The 24954-nt window shown below is 45.7% G+C and overlaps 2 protein-coding genes across 2 annotated transcripts in view; one reads left to right on the top strand and one right to left on the bottom strand.

Annotated features, from left to right (window-relative positions):
- CNN2 (calponin 2) overlaps nucleotides 1–4927 on the bottom strand; it is a 32724-nt gene extending 27797 nt beyond the window's left edge. The window contains exon 1 of the mRNA XM_035119538.3: nucleotides 4802–4927. Coding sequence (XP_034975429.1) covers nucleotides 4802–4864 — 63 coding nt within the window. The 5' untranslated portion in view covers nucleotides 4865–4927. The remainder of the gene's footprint in view (nucleotides 1–4801) is intronic.
- Nucleotides 4928–20856: 15929 nt separating this feature from the next.
- The window catches only part of ARHGAP45 (Rho GTPase activating protein 45), a 57214-nt gene continuing 53116 nt past the window's right edge, over nucleotides 20857–24954 (top strand). The window contains exon 1 of the mRNA XM_035119327.3: nucleotides 20857–21200. Within this exon, the coding sequence (XP_034975218.3) occupies nucleotides 21111–21200 (90 nt within the window). The 5' untranslated portion in view covers nucleotides 20857–21110. The remainder of the gene's footprint in view (nucleotides 21201–24954) is intronic.

Genomic DNA, 24954 nt, shown 5'->3' with positions numbered 1-24954 from the left:
TGGAGAGGTTTGATCTTCTTGCAGTCCATGGGACTCTCAAGAGTCTCCTCCAGCACCATAATTCAAAAGCATCAATTCTTCGGCGATCAGCCTTCTTGATGGTCCAGCTCTCACTTCCATACATCACTACTGGGAAAACCATAGCTTTAACTATACGGACCTTTGTTGGCAAGGTGATGTCTCTGCTTTTTAAGATGCTGTCTAGGTTTGTCATTGCTTTTCTCCCAAGAAGCAGGCGTCTTTTAATTTCGTAACTGCTGTCACCATCTGCAGTGATCAAGGAGCCCAAGAAAGTAAAATCTCCACATTTTTAACTAAGCCACTAAGCAGAGGGTCAGGCAATGGCAAGGGGGTCAGGAGGCTTCAGAAGTTTGCAGTGCCCTCTACCCCGCTGCCACAGCCCCCCCCCAAAAAAAACCTTGCACCCCAATGATACAATGGGCTGAAGATTTGGGATATAATATTCAGATAGAATCCTGGGAAAGGTTGTGGAATTTCACTTCATGCAGTGCACTTGAAGAAAATGTTATGAAAATGATGTGCAGGTGGTATCTAACACCAGCTAAATGTACAAGACAAGAAGCTACGAGTGTTGGAAATGTAAAGAAAGGGAAGGTATCTTCTACCACATGGGGTGGACTTGCAAAGAGGTAAAGGCTTTCCGGGAAACGGTAAAGAAAGTGTTTAAAAATACTTTTGTTAAAAAAACCAGAAGCCTTTTTACTGGGTTCAGTGGGGGAAGAGATAGCAAAGGAAGACAAAAGACTTTATATATGCAATAACCGAGGCAAGAATTATTTTAGCCCATAATTGGAAACAGCAAGAAGTACCGACGAAAGAAGAGTGGCAGACGAAGATGACGGACTTTGCGGAACTGGCGAAGCTGATGGGGTAAAAAATCCAAAACCAGCAAGTATTCCAAAAGGACTGGATTAAATTTATACGATACCTGAAACATTATTGTAGGCAATTAAAATCACTAGCGGGGTTGCCCGAAGACTTGCAATGAGGAATTTTCTATCTTCTGATATTTATTTACCCTTTTGTAATGAGTGTAATTAGAATTGGAAAACGTAAAAATTGCCACGATATAAATTTTGAAAGCCATGAGATGGGAGGGAAGGAAGTCGACAGGCTCTCAGAGCCAGGGTGTTATGGTGAATAATGATGTTGGCACCTGAAACTTAGTCGCAACGGAACGCCTAGGCACCATTTCCCCCCCAACGGAGTTTATTATTACTGTGAAAAGAGTTTGGATTTGATATCCCGCTTTATCACTACCCTAAGGAATCTCAAAGCGGCTAACATTCTCCTTTCCCTTCCTCCTCCACAACAAACACTCTGTGAGGTGAGTGGGGCTGAGAGACTTCAGAGAAGTGTGACTAGACCAAGGTCACCCAACCTCTACACCCTTGGCTCTCGAATTTAATCCGTTCCAGAAGTCTGTTTGATTCCCGAAACGTTCGAAAACCAAGGCCCAGCTTCTGATGGGTGCAGGTGCCCCGGAAAGAATAGCCGACAGCCGCATTGGACGTTTGGCTTCCAAAAAACATTCGGAAACCTGAACACTTACTTCCGGGTTTTCGGTGAGGTGGAAGGTGGACTGGACTCTCCTTCCTCAGAAGTTTTTAAGCAAAGGTTGGATGGTCATCTGTCATAGATTATTTAGCTGAGATTCCTAAATTGCAGGGGGTTGGACTGGATGACCCCTGGGGGTCCCTCCCAACTCTATGATTCTACGAAATAAAACAATCCATGTAACAAACAGGGAGGAGTGCAGGGAGTCAGCTGGCTCTATGGGAAACCTCAGTTGCCAATGTGGTGCCCAGAAATCACCCCGTTGTTGGGTCAGTAGCAAAATGCGCCTGGGGAATTTCGAGCGCTGGGCAAGAGGTTCCGGCGAGGAGGAAGGCAACGCGTCAAGCTGGAAATAATCCCAAGGAGGAACCATTGCCAGCCACCAACTTGGACGGCTCTGGAAAGAGGATGAGACAAACTGATGGAGCGAAGGTAAAAAGGCAAAGGACCCCTGGACGGTTCAGTCAAAGGCGACTACTGTATGGGGCTGCGCCACTTATCTCACTTTCAGGCCAAGGGAGCCGGTGTTTGTCCGCAGTCAGCTTTCTGGGTCATGTGGCCAACAGGACGAAACCACTTCTGGCGCAGCGGGACACCATGACGGAAACCAGAGCACACAGAAACACCGTTTAACTTCACACCACAGCGGTACCTATTCTGCTTGTGCAAACGTGCTTTCGAACTGCTAGGCTGGCAGGAGCTGGGACAGAGCAACAGGAGCTCACTCCGTCCCGGGGATTCGAACCGCCGACATGCAAGCCCAAGAGGCTCAGTGGTTTAGACCACAGCTGGCTTGGTTTTTGTTTTGTTTTTTTAAATTATCTATTTTTGCATCCCGGCTAAAGTTTTGCAAATATCAAAACAGTTCAGAAATGCTTTTGGATAACCGCATTAAAAAATAAAGATAAAATTTTTTGGAGCGATCCCTTTGGGTTGTCACAAGCGTTTTAAAGATTTGGATTTTCTTGGGCGCTGGGTGAAAAACCAGAAGCTGAGAGGGAGGGTATATCAAAAGCAAAAGGAACTGCTAAGGATTTTTTATGTATTAGCCACTTTGTATTAATGTAACCTTTTTATCCGTAGCTCTGTATTTTTGTCACATTTTGTTTAAGCTGTCTGCTGTTGCCTTGGCTGTTTTTTTTTTGTACGCTGCTTAGAGATATTTTCAAACATATCAAGCAGTATGGAAATCAAATAACCGAAATCAAATAAAATCAAATAATTTAAACTGGGGACTCTCGGCCCCAGGCTCAAAGACTCTGCATCCACAAGGCCGAAAGCTGACAAACTACCCCAGGACTCAAGAAAACAAACACCCCTATTTCAGCCTGCCCGCGGTCTCCAAAAATGTAAAGAGAAAAGCAGCTGGTAGCCTTTTAAAAACAGAAGCAACCCTACTTCAAAGAAAGGCCCAATTACTCAGAGGTAAGCAAAAGGTAAAGATAAAGGGACCCCTGTGCATTAGGTCCAGTTGCGGACGACTCTGGGGTTGTGGCGCTCATCTCGCTTTACTGGCCGAGGAAGCCGGCATACAGTTTCCAGGTCATGTGGCCAGCATGACTAAGCCGCTTCTGGCAAACCAGAGCAGCGCACGGAAACGTCGTTTACCTTCCCACCAGAGCAGTACCTATTTATCTACTTGCACTGCGTGCTTTTGAACTGCTAGGTGGGCAGGAGCAGGGACTGAGCAACGGGAGCTCACCCTGGCACGGGGATTCGAACCGCCAACCTTCTGACTGGCAAGCCCTAGGCTCTGTGGTTTAACCCACAGCACCACCTGCAAAAGGAGACCATGACAAAAGTGAAGAAGGGCCAGCTGCAGTTCCAACCCCAGCTCAATTTCACAAGGGACTAGCACCTTCGGGGACGTTTAAAGAAAGATTATTTGCTTGTCCTTTTTACACGCCTTTCCTCCAAAGACCTCAAACTTGGCCTAAAGTAGTTCTTCGCAATTTTGATCCTCACAGCAGCCCTGGGACTGAGCCCTAGCGGCTGGTCAAAACAAGCAAAATTCACGTCTGGAGTGGAGAAATTCAAACCCAGGGCTCCTGACACCCTACAACCACTATGTTGGCTGCAAGGGGGCATGAGGTGTGTGAGATTCAACTGGGTGTGTGTGTGTGAGAGAGAGCCTTCAACAGGAACCATCCATGCTTTCACTTTCAAGCATCTGTCGAAAACTTGTGATACTCACAGACAGGCCTGGGAAAGTACTGTAAATAAATATTCCCCAATAAGCTGGGGGGGGGCAGAAAAGTTGCTGTAACTCTCTTGTATACCATATAAATATTTGAATAAATGGGATATAAGTGTGTGTGTGTGTGATAAATAACATGCATCCAGAGCCACCCACCTCGCAGGGTTGTCGCTGGAATTAAGTGAGGGGGGGGATCCATAAGCATTGCCTTGAGTCCCTTGGAAGAAAAATGTGGATATGTCTATGTGCACATGGGCGTAGCTGCCCCCCCCATTAAAAATATTTAACTGATGTTCTCCACCACCACCCCAACATAAAGCCTGCCCCCCTAATATAAATCCTGTGTGTGTGTGCAATAAATAAAATTAATCCACAGTGCTCATGGAGCAAGCCACTTTTCCAGAGCTGCGTCCCTCGCAGGGTTGGTGTGAGATTGAATCAGTGCTGGGGGGGGGGAGAAAAGACCCACATATGCCACCTTGAGTCCCTTGTGGGTGGGGGGGAAAGAGGGCTCTGCACTGCATTAAATGAATGCAATTCGTCGGCCAAATAAACTCCGAGCGCACGCGGCGGCGCCTCTCCAAAACCGCCTACCTCGCAGGGTTGTGGTGGGGATTGAATCAGCGCTGGGGGGGGGAGGAGAGACCTACATACGCCACCTTGAGTCCCTTATGGGTGTGGAGGGAGTGGGTTCTAGACTGTGTTCAATTAATGCAATCCGCCCGTCGAATTAACCCGGAGCGCTCGCGGCGCCACCTCTCCAAAGCGGCCTACCTCGCGGGGTTGTTGTGGGGATTGAATCGGCGCTGGGGGGAGGCAGAGACCTACATACGCCACCGTGAGATCCTTGTGTGGTGGGGGGGAGTGGGCTCTAGACTGCGTTCAATAAATGCAATCCGTCGGTCGAAAAAACCCGGAGCGCTCGCGGCGGCGGCGCCTCTCCAAAGTTGCCCCTCCGTGCGCCCAGGGCGCATTTACGCATTTGGCGAGGGGCGCATTTGGCGAGGGGCGCGAGGGACCACCTACCCGGTTCTTCACTTCGGCTGACAAGCCGTAGCTGGGTCCCTTGTTGAACTGGCTGTTGCTCATCCTGTGCCGGGGCAGGGCGCTGTCTGGCGGGGCAGGCGCGCTCGGCACACGCTCCAAAAGCAGGGAACCCACTCCGCGCGCCTCCGCCCGCCCTCGGCGAAGTTTTTGGGGGCCTGCCGAGCGCCGCCTCCCGCGCGCTGATTGGCCGCCAGTTGAAATAGCCTTATAAGGGCAGAAAGAGCCGAATTCCTGCAGGATGGGAGTTTCCTGTGTGTGGATCTCCTTCGAGAGGAAAAGAAAGCAAAAAGAAAACCGAGGGGGAAAGCGCAAAGCAAAACACCCCGCTCAATTCCCCGCGAAGGTCATAGAATCGTGGAGCTGGAAGGTACCCAAGGGTCATCTAGTCCAACCCCCTGCAATGCAGGAATCGCAACTAAAGCATCCGTGGCAGATGGCCATCCAACCCTCTGCTTAGAAACCTCCAAGGAAGGAGCGTCCTGTTTTGCAGGCATCCAGTCCCATTGCTCCCCACTTCCTCTCTCCCTGCGCCTTTGAAATAGTTTTGGGGACAGGTAGGCGTTCAACTGGTGAAGCTTAAACTTAAAACTGCAGGATTTTGGCGGCAGTGATAAAGTCCCCTCTGCCCTGAGCCTTATCATGGGCTCCTAGTGGGGGGGGTTGGTGGGGGTCCTCTCGTTTTGGGGACAGACAGGCATTCAACTGGTGAAGCCGAAACTTAAGTTGCTTAGGGGAAAGCGTTGCCTTCCACCCGAAGCCTTGTAATGGGCTCCTGGAGGCCTTTGAGGGTCCTCCTGTGTCCTTGAAATAGCATTGGGGACAGGTAGACATTCAACTGGGGAAGCTTTTGGTCACGCTGCTTAGGTGAAGGTTCACACCTTAAACTAGGAACGCTTAAACTAGTTTGCATGGGGAGGAAAACTAAGGCCCGGGGCCCGGATCTGGCCCAATCGCCTTCTAAATCCAGCCCACGGACAGTCTAGGAATCAACCTGTTTTTACATGAATAGAATGTGCCCTTTTATTTAAAAATGCATTCCTGCGGAAGCTTTTGGTCACGCTGCTTAGGTTAAGGGTCACCAACTAACGGGTGTTTGCTATTGTTTATGGTGTGAGGACACTACTACCCTGTTTCCCCTATTTTAAGACGTAGTCATAAAATAAGCCATAGGAGTATTTTTAAGCATTCAAGGATTATAAGCCATACCCTGAAAATAAGACATAGTGATATGTCTTTGTTCAACATCTTTATCAATGACTTGGATGATGGGCTTGAGGGCATCCTGAGCAAGTTTGCAGATGACACCAAATTGGGAGGGGTGGCTAACACCCCAGAGGACAGGATCACACTTCAGAATGACCTTAACAGATTAGACAACTGGGCCAAAGCAAACGAGATGAATTTTAACAAGGAGAAATGTAAAGTACTACACTTGGGCAAAAAAAATGAAAGGCACAAATACAGGATGGGAGACACCTGGCTTGAGAGCAGTACATGTGAAAAGGATCTAGGAGTCTTGGTAGACCACAAACTTGACATGAGTCAGCAGTGTGATGCAGCAGCTAAAAAAGCCAATGCAATTCTGGGCTGCATCAATAGGAGTATAGCATCTAGATCAAGGGAAGTAATAGTACAACTGTATTCTGCTCTGGTCAGACCTCACCTGGAGTACTGTGTCCAGTTCTGGGCACCACAGTTCAAGAAGGATACTGATAAGCTGGAACGTGTCCAGAAGAGGGCAACCAAAATGGTCAAAGGCCTGGAAACGATGCCTTATGAGGAACGGCTTAGGGAGCTGGGTATGTTTAGCCTGGAGAAGAGAAGGTTAAGGGGTGATATGATAACCATGTTCAAATATATAAAAGGATGTCATATAGAGGAGGGAGAAAGGTTGTTTTCTGCTGCTCCAGAGAAGCGGACACGGAGCAACGGATTCAAACTACAAGAAAGAAAATTCCACCTAAACATTAGGAAGAACTTCCTGACAGTAAGAGCTGTTCGGCAGTGGAATTTGCTGCCAAGGAGTGTGGTGGAGTCTCCTTCTTTGGAGGTCTTTAAGCAGAGGCTTGACAGCCATCTGTCAGGAATGCTTTGATGGTGTTTCCTGCTTGGCAGGGGGTTGGACTGGATGACCCTTGTGGTCTCTTCCAACTCTATGATTCTATGATTCTATGATAGGTGCAGCAGTAATGCCGGTTGCGGCAGCAGGAGGAGAAAAAATAAGACATCCCCTGAAAATAAGGCATAGTGTGTTTTTTTAGGAAAAATAAATATAAGACGGTGTCTTATTTTCGGAGAAACATGGTTATACAGTGGTACCGTACCTTGGTTTACGAACTTAAATCATTCCGGAAGTCGGTTCTTAAACCAAAGTGTTCCTAAACCAATGTGTGCTTTCCCATAGCAGCGGGGAACTCAATTACAAATGGAACACACTCAACAGGAAGCAAAACATGTTCCTATTCCAAGGCAAAGTTCACAAACCCAAACACCTGCTTCCGGGTTTGCAGCGTTCTTAATCCAAGTTGTTCATAACCTAAGCTTTTCTTAAACCAAGGTGCCACTGTAATTATGATTATTACTTTGCCCTGTTAAGCCTTGAAATAGAATTGGGGGTAAGGCCCTCATTCAAGTGGCGAAGCTTAGCTCAAGCATCCCTGCCAATCGGTGAGGCTTGTGGGTTGGCTGCGTGGCCGCTGGGCGCTCTGCATGTGCTCAGAGGTTCTTTTTACCCCCCCCAACCAACCAACCAACAATTTGACTGCAGTTCTGTGTTTGTTTTAATTAATTATGGGATTTAATGTGCTTGTTAGACAAATATTGATTTAATTTGTTTTAGTGGTTTTATAAAAAGAAAGAAATGGGAACCTTATGAGGGTGGTTGTGGGAAAGTCTTCTTCCTCGAGGGTACATTTCTGTGTGAGCTCTGCATCTCCCACTCAGCTGCCATTAAGCACATTGGGTGACCCTGAAAGCCAGTCCCTGCCTCTCGAGCGAGCCTACCTTGCATGGTTGTTTTGAAGACAAAATAGGGAGGGGGAGTACCATTCAAAGTCCAGTATCCCTGAAGGAGCGTCTCCACCCCCATCATCCAGCCCGGACACGGAGGTCCAGCTCCGAGGGCCTTCTGGAGGTTCCCTCCCTGCGAGAAGTGAAGTTACAGGGAACCAGGCAGAGGGCCTTCTCGGTGGTGGTGCCTGCCCTGTGGAACACCCTCCCATCAGATGTCAAGGAAATAAACAACTATGTGACTTGTTGTTTAGTCATGTCCGACTCTTTGTGACCCCATGGACCAGAGCACGCCAGGCACTCCTATCTTCCACTGCCTTCCGCAGTTTGGTCAAACTCATGTTGGCTGCTTTGAGGACACTGTCCATCCATCTCGTCCTCTGTTGTCCCCTTCTCTGCTTTTTAAGATGCTGTCTAGGTTTGTCATTGCTTTTCTCCCAAGAGCAGGCGTCTTTTAATTTCGTGACTGTTGTCACCATCTGCAGTGATCATGGAACCCAAGAAAGTAAAATCTCTCACTGCCTCCATTTCTTCCCCTTCTATTTGCCAGGAGGTGACAGGACCAGTGGCCATGATCTTAGGTTTTTTAATGTTGAGTTTCATACCATATTTTGCACTCTCCTCTTTCATCCTCATTAAAAGATTCTTTAATTCCTCCTCACTTTCTGCCATCAAGAATTCTGACTTTTAGAAGACATCTAAAGGCAGCCCTGTTTAGGGAAGGTTTTAATGTTTGAGCGCTTTATTATTATTATTATTATTATTCTGTTGGGAGCCACCCAGAGTGGCTGGGGAGGCCTGGCCAGATGGGCAGGGTATAAGTAATAAATTAGTAGTAGTAGTAGTATGTCACCTTGAGATCTTCGAAGGAAAGGTGAGATATAAATGAATTTTAAAAATGTTATTTATTTACTTCTGTTCCCAGACAAGGTCAGAATACACACACACACATGTACACACACACACACACACGGTTTATGCACACATATATCAACACATATACATATTGTATACCCACATATATACACACACACACACACACACACAGAGAGAGAGAGAGAGAGAGAGAGAGAGAGAGAGAACTAGCTCCTAGATAGCAACACACAACATGACAAGTCCAGTAATACAATAAAATAATTGTAATTAGACATATCTATATATCACAGGATAGTCATACACCATTGAAATCAAAGGGGCTACACTGGGTAAGACTGGGGGCCCCAGCTAAGAGTAGATTTTAGCCGGACGCAGCCTAGCAATTAAAACAACACATTTCTGACTCGCATGAAATTATATGCCACCCAGTGCTGGCAAAATTCATCATGGCAATAGCAACAAACAGGAAGTCATTATGTTATGAATAAATAAATACATGGTGTGATCTTTAAAAAAAACCTTATCTATTAATCTAGATTTTCATTACGTATAAATAAATAAACGGCCCTATTTTCTTTTACTAATTAATCTAGATTTTCAAAGGTAGCTTACAGAAGAGAATCACAAAACAGATGATGGAAAACATTAGAAATAAAAGGAATTATTATAGCAGCAGTAAAAAATGCAAAAATTTTAAATCGGTTAAAATCATGGTAGGTTTTCGTTGTTGTTATGTCTAAAATGCAGCTCTCCAGGAAACCCAGTCAGGTGGCAGCATATAAATATTAATATAGTGGTACCTTGGTTTGCATATGTCTTGGTTTGCATACGTTTTGGATTACAAACACATCAAACCCTGAAGTGATTGTCCCGGTTTGCAACCTTTTTTTGGATTACAACCCATTTTCTTTGGATTACGAACATAATTTTTTGGGAGGCCCCATTGGCGAAAGCGCACCTTGGGTTACAACCTGTTTTGGTTTACAAACGGACCTCCGGAACAGATTGTGGTTGTAAACCAAGGTACCACTGTAATTGTTATTCAGAATAATAATAATTATTATTATTATTTAGAAAGCCTACAGAATGGCAGGGGTATTTTTAGAGAAGGACCTCTGGTGTCAGGCTTTTAATACCGGTAGCATAAAAGGCCTTATTTAAAACAGCCGGGGGGAGACCACCTGCACCCCTTTAACCGGCTCAAAAACCTCCTGCACCCCTTTAAAACTAGTATGCACAATTTGGCTGGGCTGGTTTCAGGTTCTGGGCGGGAGGGAGGGAGCCGCCTCTCTCCCTCTTATCTGATTTCCTTGGAATTGTGTCCGGAAAACTTGATCTCTTAGGAGGCGTGTCTCTTTTTTCCCACTGCTGAAGAAGCGAACGTCATGGGAGAGGCTTGGAATTTTTGGAATAGCTTCTGTCGTTCACCAAAGGCTCCTCCGCCGCCACCCCAGGAGAGCTGATCTTACACAAACATACTTTTTCTTTTTTGGAGGGTGTGTGTGTGTGTGTGTGTGTGTGTGTGCGCGCGCGCATGCGCTATATTTCCCTCCTTAAAAGCATTGGCAATTTTGCCAAGTTGTAGGCCAAAACATCTGGAGGGCCGCAGGTTGGGGGTGCCTGGGCTAGAGTCAATGCCTGGGAGGGAAAAGATCTAAAATGGGAGTGTGTGTGTTTGGAGTCACATCTGAGCCACGTATAATATTCTCTGCTCCCACAAGAACTGCAGGAAGCTACTCAAGAATGCCAAATGCCCTTCAGCTCTCTATATTGGACAAACTGGCCAAACCCTACGCCAAAGGATAAATGGACATAAATCTGACATCAGGAATCACAAGACAGAGAAACCAGTAGGAAAACACTTCAATCTCCCAGGACATTCTATACAAGATCTCAAAGTAGCTGTCTTACTACAAAAGAATTTCAGAAATAGACTGGAAAGAGAAGTTGCTGAATTGCAACTTATCACCAAGCTTAAAACCATGGAAAGAGCTGGTTTGAACAGAGACGTTGGATTCTTATCTCATTATACATGATAAAGCGATCTCACCCCTTGCTTTTTCATGCAAGACCATTTGCAGTCGTTTACAGTCGTCAACAGTCTGCTTCATTGACTATGCAAAAGCCTTTGACTGTGTCGACCACAGCAAACTATGGCAAGTTCTTAAAGAAATGGGAGTGCCTGATCACCTCATCTGTCTCCTGAGAAATCTCTATGTGAGACAAGAAGCTACAGTTAGAACTGGATATGGAACAACTGAGTGGTTCAAAATTGGGAAAGGAGTACAACAAGGTTGTATATTGTCTCCCTGCTTATTTAACTTATATGCAGAATTCATCATGCGAAAGGCTGGACTAGATGAATCCCAAGCCGGAATTAAGATTGCCGGAAGAAATATCAACAACCTCAGATATGCAGATGACACAACCTTGATGGCAGAAAGCGAGGAGGAATTAAAGAACCTTTTAATGAGGGTGAAAGAGGAGAGCGCAAAATATGGTCTGAAGCTCAACATCAAAAAAACCAAGATCATGGCCACTGGTCCCATCACCTCCTGGCAAATAGAAGGGGAAGAAATGGAGGCAATGAGAGATTTTACTTTCTTGGGCTCCTTGATCACTGCAGATGCTGAACGCAGTCACGAAATTAAAAGACGCCTGCTTCTTGGGAGAAAAGCAATGACAAACCTAGACAGCATCTTAAAAAGCAGAGACATCACCTTGCCGACAAAGGTCCGTATAGTTAAAGCTATGGTTTCCCCAGTAGTGATGTATGGAAGTGAGAGCTGGACCATAAAGAAGGCTGATCGCCGAAGAATTGATGCTTTTGAATTATGGTGCTGGAGGAGACTCTTGAGAGTCCCATGGACTGCAAGAAGATCAAACCTACCCATTCTTAAGGAAATCAGCCCTGAGTGCTCCCTGGAAGGACAGATCGTGAAGCTGAGGCTCCAATACTTTGGCCACCTCATGAGAAGAGAAGAATCCTTGGAAAAGACCCTGATGTTGGGAAAGATTGAGGGCACTAGGAGAAGGGGACGACAGAGGACGAGATGGATGGACAGTGTTCTCGAAGCTACGAACATGAGTTTGACCAAACTACGGGAGGCAGTGCAAGACAGGAGTGCCTGGCGTGCTATGGTCCATGGGGTCACCAAGAGTCGGACACGGACTAAACGACTAAACAACAACAACAACAGTCATCAACAGCTATCAGTCAGTCTATCACCCATTTCCACCACCCTTCTGAGTGATATACCCCTCCCCACCCTTTCTCTACATATAAGCGTCTGGGTGACTTCTATTTCAGTGTATCTGAAGAAGTGTGCATGCACATGAAAGCTCATACCAAAATAAAAAACTTAGTTGGTCTTTAAGGTGCTGCTGGAAGGAATTTTTTAAGAATTTTACAGACAGACAGACACTGTTTCACACAACCATTAAGATTTGGCTTATTCTATCCACAAAACAGATTAGCCAAAGGCACAATAGTTCTGGAGTTAACTGAAGGTGAAAGACACATTAGGGGGGAAAGGTGAATAAACCACAAGATTTAAAAAGGATGCTGACTCTTTGTGTTGTCATACATCTATTTTTATTGTTTCTAAGTATTTAAAACAACAAGAATAAAACTTTAAGCACAATGTATCAATTTGGCTACTGTTTCAAAGGTACAGCTATGGCTTTGAATATGCCAGAAGATCCACGTTAAGGAGAAAAGAGGCAGTACAGTGTTTCAAAAACAGCTTCCATTCATTCTACAGTCATACCTCGGTTTAAGATCAAGGGAAGTAATAGTACCACTGTATTCTGCTCTGGTCAGACCTCACCTGGAGTACTGTGTCCAGTTCTGGGCACCACAGCTCAGGAAGGATCCTGACAAGCTGGAACGTGTCCAGCGGAGGGCAACCAAAATGGTCAAAGGCCTGGAAACGATGCCTTATGAGGAACGGCTTAGGGAGCTGGGTATGTTTAGCCTGGAGAAGAGGTTAAGGGGTGATATGATAGCCATGTTCAAATATATCAAAGGATGTCATATAGAGGAAGGGGAAAGGTTGTTTTCTGCTGCTCCAGAGAAGCGGACACGGAGCAATGGATTCAAACTGCAAGAAAGAAGATTCCACCTAAACATTAGGAAGAACTTCCTGACAGTAAGAGCTGTTCGGCAGTGGAATTTGCTACCAAGGAGTGTGGTGGAGTCTCCTTCTTTGGAGGTCTTTAAGCAGAGGCTTGACAGGCATATGTCAAGAATGCTTTGATGGTGTTTCCTGCTTGGCAGGGGTTGGACTGGATGGCCCTTGTGGTCTCTTCCAACTCTATGATTCTATGAACATCACCACCACAAAATGTTCAAGTCATTGTTCACCTGACAACAATGTACAAGAAAGTTGGGTACCGATATCAAAAAGAAAACACAACCAATCTAGACATTTAAAGTGTAGCCTCAGTTTTCAACTTCCAACTCTGATGAGCGCCCTCACATACAAGCCATTTTGGGATTTTTTTGTCTGGGATCAGTGGGCTTCAAGTTCTTTGGGACAATTCTGTAGAAAAGAAGAACAGTATTTTTTAAAAGACAAATCATGTTCTCTCCTCAAAGGGGGAAGGGGGGGAGGAACAGTAGTCCTAGCTGCAATATTCCTTAAAGCGCATGAAATAAAATTATGAAATAAAATATATATATATATATATATATATATATATATATATATATATATATATGGTGTCAAAGTGGACTGAAGAGGACAAAAGTATGAGACAGTTAGACTTACAGTACAGAACCAGCTGACTTACAGTACAGAACACACACAATGATTTACAACCCATTGAGAAAACCATTGTTTATTTAGAAAAAAAAGTAAAATAAAAAAAATTCCTTCAGTAGCACCTTAAAGACCAACTAAGTTTTTATTTTGGTATGAGCTTTCGTGTACATGCACACTTCTTCAGATACACTGAAGAAGTGTGCATGCACACGAAAGCTCATACCAAAATAAAAACTTAGTTGGTCTTTAAGGTGCTACTGAAGGAATTTTTTTTATTTTACTTCGATCCAGACCAACACGGCTACCTACCTGTAACTAGAAAAAAAAGGTTACACTGGTAGAATTTCAGATAAAAAAATTGTTTTACTTTTCTTAGAATGTCATTGTGAAACTTTTATATATATATACAAAGTTCCTGCAGCTGCAATATGAAAACCTAATTTTTAAATTTCTGTTTGGAATGAAGAAGTATTTCCCAATTTCTAGAAACATTATGACGAACATATAAGGTGTAGCGAGGAACAAAAAGTGAGGGTTTCTCTTTTTTAAAAAAAAAACTGGTGAAATGCTGTGCACATAATATACAAATAATTCTTAAGCACCGCACAAAAACAATGCTCCCACTTGGTTTTAGTTATTGATATGAACAGAAACAATAAATAAAAACTGGATTTTAAATGAGGTAAATTCCTAAGGTTCAACAACTGTTTATTTGTTGTGTTTTCAAACACAGCCAATGTTTCAATACCATCTGAAAAGGATTACTGAAATCAGGCAGTATTCGGGTAACCTAACCTGGAACTCTGTACACGTATTAACCTCATTTACATGATGGCAACAATTTGCAGCACATTGTGCTAAAATGTGGAACATGTAACACTTTCAGCCAGGTACTGAAAATAAATGTTTAAGAAGCTAACCAACAAAAATAGAGTAATGTACAAGTCAACAATCAAATCTTCAGCAATGGGAGGGAAATAAAGCAGAGACCTGAATAATTTAAGGAGATTCATTCACAATCTTCTGTGCAATCTATATTCCGGAAAATACATATATGGTCACACCTCAGTACAGTTCCGGTTTAAGTACGCTACGGTTTGAGTACTTTCAGTTTAAGTACTTCGTAGACTGTCTGGAACGGATTAATCCACTTTCCATTACTTTCAATGGGAAAGTTCGCTTCAGGTTAAGGACGCTTCAGGTTGAATAATCTGCGGACCCGTCTGGAACGGATTAATCCACTTTTCATTACTTTCAATGGGAAAGTTCGCTTCAGGTTAAGTACAGACTTCCGGAACCAAATGTGTACTTAAACCGAGGTACCACTGTATCTTCTCTTTTCAAGCTTGCCTAAAAAAGAGAGACAACATTAGGACAATTAAATCTATTTCATAAAGGATCAGGTCATATTTCATAAAGGATCATAGAAAAGCTATGGTTTTCCCAGTAGTGATGTATGGAAGTGAGAGCTGGACCATAAAGAAGGCTGATCGCCAAAGAATGGATGCTTTTGAATTATGGTGCTGGAGGAGACTCTTGAGAGTCCCATGGACTGCAAGAAGATCAAACCTATCCATTCTGAAGGAAATCAGCCCTGAGTGCTCACTGGAAGGACAGATCCTGAAGCTGAGGCTCCAATACTTTGGCCACCTCATGAGAAGAGAAGACTCCCTGGAAAAGACCCTGATGTTGGGAAAGATGGAGGGCACAAGGAGAAGGGGACGACAGAGGACGAGATGGTTGGACAGTGTTCTCGAGGCTACGAACATGAGTCTGACCAAACTGCGGGAGGCAGTGCAAGACAGGAGGGCCTGGCGTGCTCTGGTCCACGGGGTCACGAAGAATCGGACACGACTAAATGACTAAACAACAACAAGTACTTTACATTTCTCCCTGTTAAAAATTCATCTTGTTTGCTTTGGCCCAGTTGTCTAACTGTTCAGGTCATTTTGAAGTGTGATCCTGCCCTATGGGGTATTGGCCACCCCTCCCAATTTGGTTTCATCTGCAAACTTGCTCAGGATGCCCTCAAGCCCATCATCCAAGTCATTGATAAAGATGTTGAATAAGACTGGGCTTATGGAACTCTCCTCCCAGATGCCTTCACCTAGCCCCTTCTTTTGCTATCATTTAAGTAACAGGTGATGGTACACGGGTGGTGCTGTGGGTTAAACCACAGAGCCTTGGGCTTGCCAACTGGAAGGTTGGCGGTTTGAATCCCCGCGACGGGGTGAGCTCCTGTTGTTCAGTCCCTGCTCCTGCCAAGCTAGCAGTTTGAAAGCACGTCAAAGTGCAAGTAGATAAATAGGTACCGCTCCGGCGGGAAGGTAAACGGCATTTCCGTGCGCTGCTCTGGTTCGCCAGAAGCAGCTTAGTCATGCTTGCCACATGACCTGGAAGTTGTATGCCGGCTCCCTCGGACAATAACGCGATATGAGCGCCACAACCCCAGAGTTGTCCGCGACTGGACCTAATGGTCAGGGGTCCCTTTACCTTTTAAGTAACAGGTGATGTGTTTTCTCATGTTCTTCATGCTATCTGAAACCCTTTGTGGGTTTCAGTTGCCATTTTGATGAAAGGCAGGTTATAAATCCCAGGAACATCCAAGATCAATGAAAGAAAATGCTTGTGCTGCTGAGATATCCGTACTGGTGGCAGCAGAGACAATTTTAAAATGTAGCAGGGAGTTTCCTGACACATTACAAAGTTATTTCCTTAAATATGTTTCCAAAATGCTTTTGCAATGGAAATCAGGTGGTGAAAAATATTGACATAAGTGCAGCTCACTACAAGGTGTACATTTTTGCACATTTTGTTTTTTCCCCATTATGTACCATAGTATCAAGTGTGAATGCACAGACTAGTACATAGCTGCCAAGTACCCCGTTTTCCCCGGGAAACCCCCGTTTTTACTTACCTTTTCTCGGTGGTCCCCCGTATCACTTTGTCTCCTGTTTTTCTCCGTTATTTTCTCCTGCCGGCGGCCATTTTTTTTCTTTCTGATTTGCCCTTCGACGCAACTTCCGGTGTCGCTCTGCCCATCTATGGGCACCAAAAATGGCCGCTGCCGACACCAGAAGTCACGTCTATGCACTTCCGGACATGCGTAGATGCGACTTTTGAAGCCGCCGGCAGCCATTTTTTGGTGCCCATAGAATGGCAAAACGACACCGGAAGTTACGTTGACGCAACTTCCGGTGTCACATGGCTGCTGGTCCCGGATTCTGTAGTCCGGGACTTGGAAGGTAAGAGACTAGTATGATGATGATGATGATGATGATGATAAAATTTTATTCATACCCCGCCCTCCCCGGCCAGAGCCAGGCTCAGGGCGGCTAACACTAAATATAAATTACAATAAAACATAATAGAAAAACAAAAACAAACAAACCAAAACGTTAATTAAAATACAGCTTAAAATACAGCTTAAAAGGCAGCCTCATTTTAGTAGTAGCCCATAGATCAAGACCATAAAGGGAGGAAACATCAGATATTCACCCGAGCCAGCTATGCTGATGCAGAAGACAGCTCCCCCAACCCCCAATTCTGGACAAATCTAAAATTGAGATAAATTCCTGAAGGCCCACACTTGATCATTTGGTCCCTCAAGGCTTCAAAATAAACTGAAATCCACATTGTTCTCCCCTTTTTGTGGAGAACTGCAATCTGGTTATCATATACTGTATACAGTACAGTATTGTATATAAAAATGTAGAACGTGTGTGTTTGTTATTCCACACCTTTCTCCACAACCGCTTGCCCGATCGCCCTCAACTTTGCCCACAACATCAGAGTCACATGTGGGGGGTGTAACCATCCACTTACATTGACCAGACGACACACCTAGCACAGGTAGAAACCTGGATTTCTGTACAAAAAAGTGCTCCCTCCAGTGGACATCTGGGGAAGCTGGGAAATAGAAGGCAGAAGAAGTTGCAACACAGCGCCCTCTAGCGGCGGCTACACTGGTACTACAGCTAGAAAATCTTGGCCCTCTATTGGAGGCTGCACTGGTACTGCAAGCTACTAGGCCCAATGGAGGCTCGCCTTTACAGACTAGGCCGAATGGAGGTGGGGACTCGCCAGGGTGTGGGTTGGGGGCAGGAGGAGACAGGATAGGTCATGGATCGGGACAGGGTGGGGGTGGAGGATCACAGGGATGACCCACAGCAACGTGTGGCCCGGCCATACCTGCCAAGTTGCTGTCAGAGAAATAAGGGACCGGGCCGGAAATAGCAGGCCGGAAGTAGCGCTGCCGCCATTTTGGAACTGGGCGGAGCATGCCCAGAAGTGACTTTTGATGCTGCTTTGCCCAGTTCCAAAATGGCTGCCGCGCCAGAAGTCGCACTGCAGCCATTTTGGAACTGGGCAGAGCAGCATCAAAAGTCGCTTCTGAGCATGCTCCACCCAGTTCCAAAATGGCCACCGCGCCAGAATAAGCCGGGGGGGGGATCTGTTTTTTCAGCTAGGAACAGCTGGAAAAATGGGGATTTCCCAGGGAAAACGGGAGACTTGGCAGCTATGGGCCCAGCCAGCTAGTGATCCTATATATCATATGTCGTTTCCTAGGCTTCTGGTGAAAAGTTAAGATGTTCCTCTACCCAATGTCCGAAATTAAATTACCTACCTACCTACCCATATGGCCTTATGTAAGTGGTCCAGGTCTTCGCAAAGAGGCTCAGAGCAGGTGGCATAGGTGCCAACTCCCAGAGTGAAAAACCCGGGATCGGCGTGGCGTGGCACCGGAAGTCGCGCTGCGGCCATTTTGGAACTGGGCAGAGCAGCACCGGAAGTCGCTTCTACACATGCTCTGCCCATTTCCAAAATGGCCGCAACGCCAGAAATCACTTCTGCGCATGTCCATAGACTCCAGACATGCGCAGAAGGAGCCTCCCTAGGCCAGTAAGAATCCAGGGGATTTACGGGTTTTTTTAAAACCCGGGCTGCCAGCAGGAAACGGCTGGAAAAATGGGGGTTTCCCAGGGAATACGGGAGACTTGGCAGGTGGAGAATATATCCCTTCAAATATTATAACGTCTGCGGGATATATATATATGTAGGAGAGCAGGCCTAGAGATGTGGCCGGCCACGCGTTGCTGTGGCTCAACACGCACCTTCTACATTTTTATACAGTATATATAGATAAAGCAGTGGTCACCAGTGGTGGGCGGAGTCAGAGCCAATGGCAGGTGGAAAGTTTGCAGCCATGCCCCTCCCTGCTGGTTTCTAGGAAGCCAACACTGAGGCTGAAGAGGAGGAAAAGATAAGCACTGGTTGTAAGGGAGAGGGCTGAGAAGAGGCAGAATTTATGGGGGCACTTGTGGGAGATCAGGGCAGTCTTCCCATCCTAGTGCCCTACAGCAGCTGGCAGACTCCAGTTCCTATCAGCCAGCATAGCCAATGGTCAGCGACAATGAGAGCTGTAGGCCAGAAACATCTGGAGGGCTGCAGGTTGGAAAAGGCTGGTATTGTATCAGGCATGGACTAGGGACAACCAGGAACTCACTGGATAACCACAGGCCAGTCACACTCTCTCTGCCTCCACGGTTGGATAATTACAGATAATTCATAGAATCATAGAGTTGGAAGAGACCACAAGGGCCATCCAGTCCAACCCCCTGCCAAGCAGGAAACACCATCAAGGCATTCTTGACATATGCCTGTCAAGCCTCTGCTTAAAGACTTCCAAAGAAGGAGACTCCACCACACTCCTTGGTAGCAAATTCCACTGCCGAACAGCTCTTACTGTCAGGAAGTTCTTCCTAATGTTTAGGTGGAATCTTCTTTCTTGTAGTTTGAATCAATTGCTCCGTGTCCGCTTCTCTGGAGCAGCAGAAAACAATCTTTCTCCCTCCTCTATATGACATCCTTTGATATATTTGAACATGGCTATCATATCACCACCCCTTAAGCTTCTCTTCTCCAGGCTAAACATACCCAGCTCCCTAAGCCGTTCCTCATAAGGCATCGTTTCCAGGCCTTTGACCATTTTGGTTGCCCTCCTCTGGACACGTTCCAGCTTGTCAGTATCCTTCTTGAACTGTGGTGCCCAGAACTGGACACAGTACTCCAGGTGAGGTCTGACCAGAGCAGAATACAGTGGTACTATTACTTCCCTTGATCTGGATGCTATACTCCTATTGATGCAGCCCAGAATTGCATTGGCTTTTTTAGCTGCTGCATCACACTGCTGACTCATGTCAAGTTTGTGGTCTACCAAGACTCCTAGATCCTTTTCACATGCACTGCTTTCAAGCCAGGTGTGCCTTTCATTTTTTTATTTTATTTTTTTTGCCCAAGTGTAGTACCTTACATTTCTCCTTGTTAAAATTCATCTTGTTTGCTTTGGCCCAGTACTCCAGGTGAGGTAACCAAATGTATAGGAGCATGGCTTCTGCACGGGTGACTCACGAGCCATTTGATGTTTTTTGACAGCGCACCCAAATTCTTTTAGTACAGTGTCTCACCAACGTCTTGGTGAGTCATGGAATAAGAAGAGAGCCCGCCTTATTGATCAGCAACTGCTTAAAGAACAGAAAGAAGAGAATGGGAAGAAATGGCCAACTTTCACAAGGAAGGAATACTAGAAGTGAAGGCCCCTAAGGATCAGTTTTGGGATGAGTGCTTTTTAAATAGCTTTTATATGACCCGGAGTCAGTGCTGAGCAGCTAGGTAGCCAAGTTTGCTGATAGCACCCAACTGTTCACAAGGGAGTATTGCGGAGAGCTCCAACAGGATGTCTTCAAATTGAATTGAACACTGAACAGCAAATGTAATTCAAGGTGTTTAAGCAAGTAGTCATACCTTGGTCCTCAAACAGAATGCATTCCAGGAGTCCGTTCAACTCCCAGAACCATTCGGAAAACCATTCTGCTTGATCACGTCCATCAGAGGTGATCCGTTTAGGTTTCTGAGGTGCTGCAGGCTTTGAGGAGGTTACCCGCCGTGTCTCTGTGTGGGATCTGGGCTTGGTCCCAACTTGGTCGTTTAGTCACGTCTGACTTTTCGTGACCCCATGGACCAGAGCACGCCAGGCACTCCTGTCCCAACTAGGTAATAATCAGAACAATTCTTATTGTTTATATACAGCAAATCTCACTGGGTTGCCCCTGCCACTCGGGGGAGGGGGGCTTCCAACATATATATATATATATATATATATATATATATATATATATATATAAACATAAACATTTTTTAAAAAGGCAAAATTCAGGATTGCCTTCAGGCGGCTCACAGCTCTTTCCTGCAGGTTGCAGCCCACAAACCGGGGTTAGGGAGACAGAGGAATCGGCCAAATCCAGCCCAAAAAGGGGGCAGAAATAAAAAAACAAAGGGAGGGACTCAGTAAGTAGAACTTCCTCTCTGTTCCTAACCGCGCTCTCTCTCACACACCGACCTTTTCCTGTGTAGATTTGAAGGGTGTGTGTTTCAGACAAAACCGAGCCAGGAAGTAAGCTTGCAAGCGTGTGCTTTGAGCCTCAGCAGCCGTGACGAATCCTGAGTGCATTTGGCACCCGGAAACGCATTTTTTGGGGAGCTCTGGCCCGTTGGATGGCGGGGAAGGCAACCCCTACCCGGTGAAGCCACCCTGGGGTGCTGATCGCCCGGGACGGAATTGGCGGCCAGAGGGCACCATGTTTTCGAGGAAGAAGCGAGAGCTGATCAAGACGCCGTCGATTTCGAAGAAGGGCCGGGGAGGAAGTCCTGTCCCACCGTCCTCTCTGGTGAGTAACGGTTGCGTCCTCGGAGCCTTGCGAAACAGGGGCATTTTCACAAGAGGCCACTCCGCTGCGCCTCCCATCTCGCCGCACGTCGCCCAACGACTCACGGCAGCCGTTCATTGGCTCCGACTCGCCCCGAAAAAGGGCATCGTGGATTTGGGGGAAAGGTTCAGGGCGGCTCAAATGTTTCAGGGGACGGAGCAAGTCCTCTGCGGAGAAAAGGTTGCAGCTTTTTTTGGGGGGGGGGCTTCTTAGCGTAGAGAAAAGGTAATAATAATAATAATAATAATAATAATAATAATAATAATAATAATAATAATTCATTTGTACCCTGGGTTGTTGCCCCAGCTAGCGTCTTCTGGCATATATAAAAACACAGCAAAACATTAAACCAGGTTTCCTCAACCTCCAGATGTTTTTGGCCTACAACTCCCATGATCCCTAGCTAGCAGGACCAGTGGTCAGGGATGGTGGGAATTGTCTGGAGGGCCGAGGTTGAGGAAGCCTGCATGAAACCTTGAAAATGCCAGACCTATTAAAATGACCCATGGCATGGAGAAAATGGGGGCAGAACGTTTTCCTCCCTCCCCAATGTCGTGGTCACGTTTTCAGGGTGGATAAAAGAAAGGCGTTCTTCACACAGAGCTTAGTTAATCGGTGGACTTCGCTGCAGCCGGAGGCAGCGACAGCCACCAAACTGGCCTTAAAAGAAATTCACAGAGGAGAGAGGGCTATCGATGGCTACCGGCCACAGTGGCCCAGTTGGAGCGATGCTTCTGAATCCCAGTTGCTGGGAAAGACTTTCTGGCAGATGGATCGTGGGATGGAAGGCGGCTGTGAACCTTAACCTAAGCAGCGTGACCAAAAGCTTCCCCAGTTGAATGTCTACCTGTCCCCAATGCTATTTCAAGGACACAGGAGGACCCTCAAAGGCCACCAGGAGCCGATTACAAGGCTTCGGGTGGAGGGCGACGCTTTTTCCTTAAGCAACTTCAAGTTTCAGCTTCACCAGTTGAATGCCTGCCTGCCCCCAAAATGAGACGACCCCCCCCCAAATCCCGCAAGGAGCCCATTGTAAGGCTTAGGAAAGAGGGGACTTTATCACCGCTGCCAAAATTCTGCAGGATTCAAAGCAGTTTTAAGTTTCAGCTTCACCAGTTGAACGCCTACCTGTCCCCTAAACGACTTCAAAGGTGCAGAGAGAGAGAGGAAGTGGGGAGCAATGGGACTGGATGCCTGCAAAACAGGACGCTCCTTCCTTGGAGGTTTCTAAGCAGAGGGTTGGGTGGCCATCTGTCATGGATGCTTTAGTTGCAATTCCTGCATTGCAAGGGGGTTGGACTAGATGACCTCTGGGTGCATCCCTCCCAACTCGATGATTCCATGATCTAAGAATAAGCATCCCCTCCTATTCCGAATGGAGGCATCGCCCCAACTCTCTTGCATACAGTAAGCAAGGCTCCTTCGCAGATCACAGAGTCCCTCTAGAATCTGTAGCTGATGTTGTTGAAAATTTACTTATTTGGTTTCTCAAATTATAATTTTACATTTGCACAGGGCCGGATTTAGGTTTGATGAGGCCCTAAGCTCTTGAAGGGAATGGGGCCCTTTATATGTCCAGCTGTCCTTTGTCAACAACAAATGGTTGCTGTTTTTCTGTGTTGAATTTATGCTATATGGCAGGCATGTCCAACAGGTAGATCGTGATCTACCAGTAGATCACTGGACATCTGTGGTAGATCACTGGTAGATCACCGGCTCCCCCTAAAGAAGCTCAACAACTTTGGCTCCGCCCCAAAAGGCTCAAAATTTTAGCTCTTCACACCCCAAAAACAGGGTTTCCCCCCTGCCTCAAAAAATCTCAACAACCTTGACCTGAACCCCTAAAAAAGGGAAATAAAAAAATTCCTTCAGTAGCACCTTAAAGACCAACTAAGTTTTTATTTTGGTATGAGCTTTTGTGTGCATGCACACTTCTTCAGGAGGTAGATCACTGCCAGTTTTTAACTCTGTGAGTAGATCCCAGTCTCTTGGGAGTTGGCCACCCCTGCTATATGGTAAATTTGTGGACCTAATTGTTGGCACCCTATATATAGAAATGAGTAAACCAGTGATATTTTAGGGAGCAGGCGGGGCCCGTGACTGACATCATAGGAGCCTACACAACACAAAACTCTGTTGCTGTATGTAGGTTTTATTTTATTGGTTTTTTATCTTATAATTTGGAAATGTACATCCAAGAGAGTGAGGCCCTAAGCTAGAGCTTGTTTAGCTTATACATAAAACCGGCACTGCATTCGTGTAACAACATACAATACAGAAACATGATTCCACAGAATCTCCTTCAACTTCAACCATTGGACCACGCTGCTTGCAGAGGCTGCTGCCAGGAGTTGGGAGTCCGCGGTCATCTTATTTTCCGCACCCCACCTTTTAGCACAGAACCGTGCCAATGTTGGCGGGGGTGGTTTTTTTGCTTTTCGTTTTTGCGGAAAGCACTCTGGGCGAGGTTTCGCTTCCCGTTGGCGGGCCAGGCAAGACGTCAAGCCTGCAAGATTCACTTGGCTGAATGGGTGTTTTCGTTGCAAGAACCCGGCAGCAGACCTGGGTGCAAAATAAGACCCGGCAGCTGGAGCCGTGTGCGAAATACTGTAATCATAGAATCAGAGAGTTGGAAGAGACCACAAGGGCCATCCAGTCCAACCCCCTGCCAAGCAGGAAACACCACCAAAGCATTCTTGACATATGCCTGTCAAGCCTCTGCTTAAAGACCTCCAAAGAAGGAGACTCCACCACACTCCTTGGCAGCAAATTCCACTCCCAAACAGCTCTTACTGTCAGGAAGTTCTTCCTAATGTTTAGGTGGAATCTTCTTTCTTGTAGAAATAATGGCTGGGGAGGCAGTGGAAGCTGGAAGGGCAGATTGTTTTAATGTATTTTTAATCTTTTGTTGGAAGCCGCCCAGAGTGGCTGGGGAAAACCTGAGAGGGAGATAAGTGGAAGTCTAACAGGGGAGGAGGAGATATAGGGGAATAAATAAAGGTGCAAGGGAAATAGAAAATTAAGAATATAGTTGAAATGTATTTTGATTATTTTGTTTTTGGATATGAATGATTATCTGAATGTATCATTTTTGTTTTTTGTTGTTTGTTTGTGATTTCTTTATGATTATGATTATTTATATTTGAAGGTTATGATATTAATTTTTATGTTTTATTATTATTATTTATATATGATTTTGTATGTTATTATTTCTGTCTTATTGTTTCTTTAGTGTGTTTGCGAATGTATTTTAATTTGAATCCCAATAAAGTTTATTTTAAAAAAACAAAAACACAGTGACTGGATAAACCCAGCCAGATGGACGGGGTATTAATAATAATAATAGTAATAATAATAATAATAATAATAATAATAATAATAATAATAATAATAATAATAATAATAATGGTAGGTAGGCCAACAGTAGGGGGCACTAGAGCCCCTTCAATTCTGCATAATGGGGGGGACTCTCTCTCTCTCTCTCTCTTGTTTTACAGAGAGCTGTAGAGCAGGCATCCCCAAACTGCGGCCCTCCAGATGTTTTGGCCTACAACTCCCATGATCCCTAGCTAACAGGACCAGTGGTCGGGGAAGATGGGAATTGTAGTCCAAAACATCTGGAGGGCCGAAGTTTGGGGGTGCCTGCTGTAGAGGCTGAATGAAGCCCCGGCAGTCTCAGCCAGCCCCCCTGCCTGCCTGCCCTCTTACTAACAAC

Source organism: Zootoca vivipara, chromosome 6 (genome assembly GCF_965207765.1).
Source record: "Zootoca vivipara chromosome 6, rZooViv2.hap1.1, whole genome shotgun sequence".
Lineage (NCBI taxonomy): Eukaryota > Metazoa > Chordata > Lepidosauria > Squamata > Lacertidae > Zootoca > Zootoca vivipara.
Note: the sequence above shows the minus strand (reverse complement) of the source record. Positions and strands in the feature narration are given on the sequence as shown.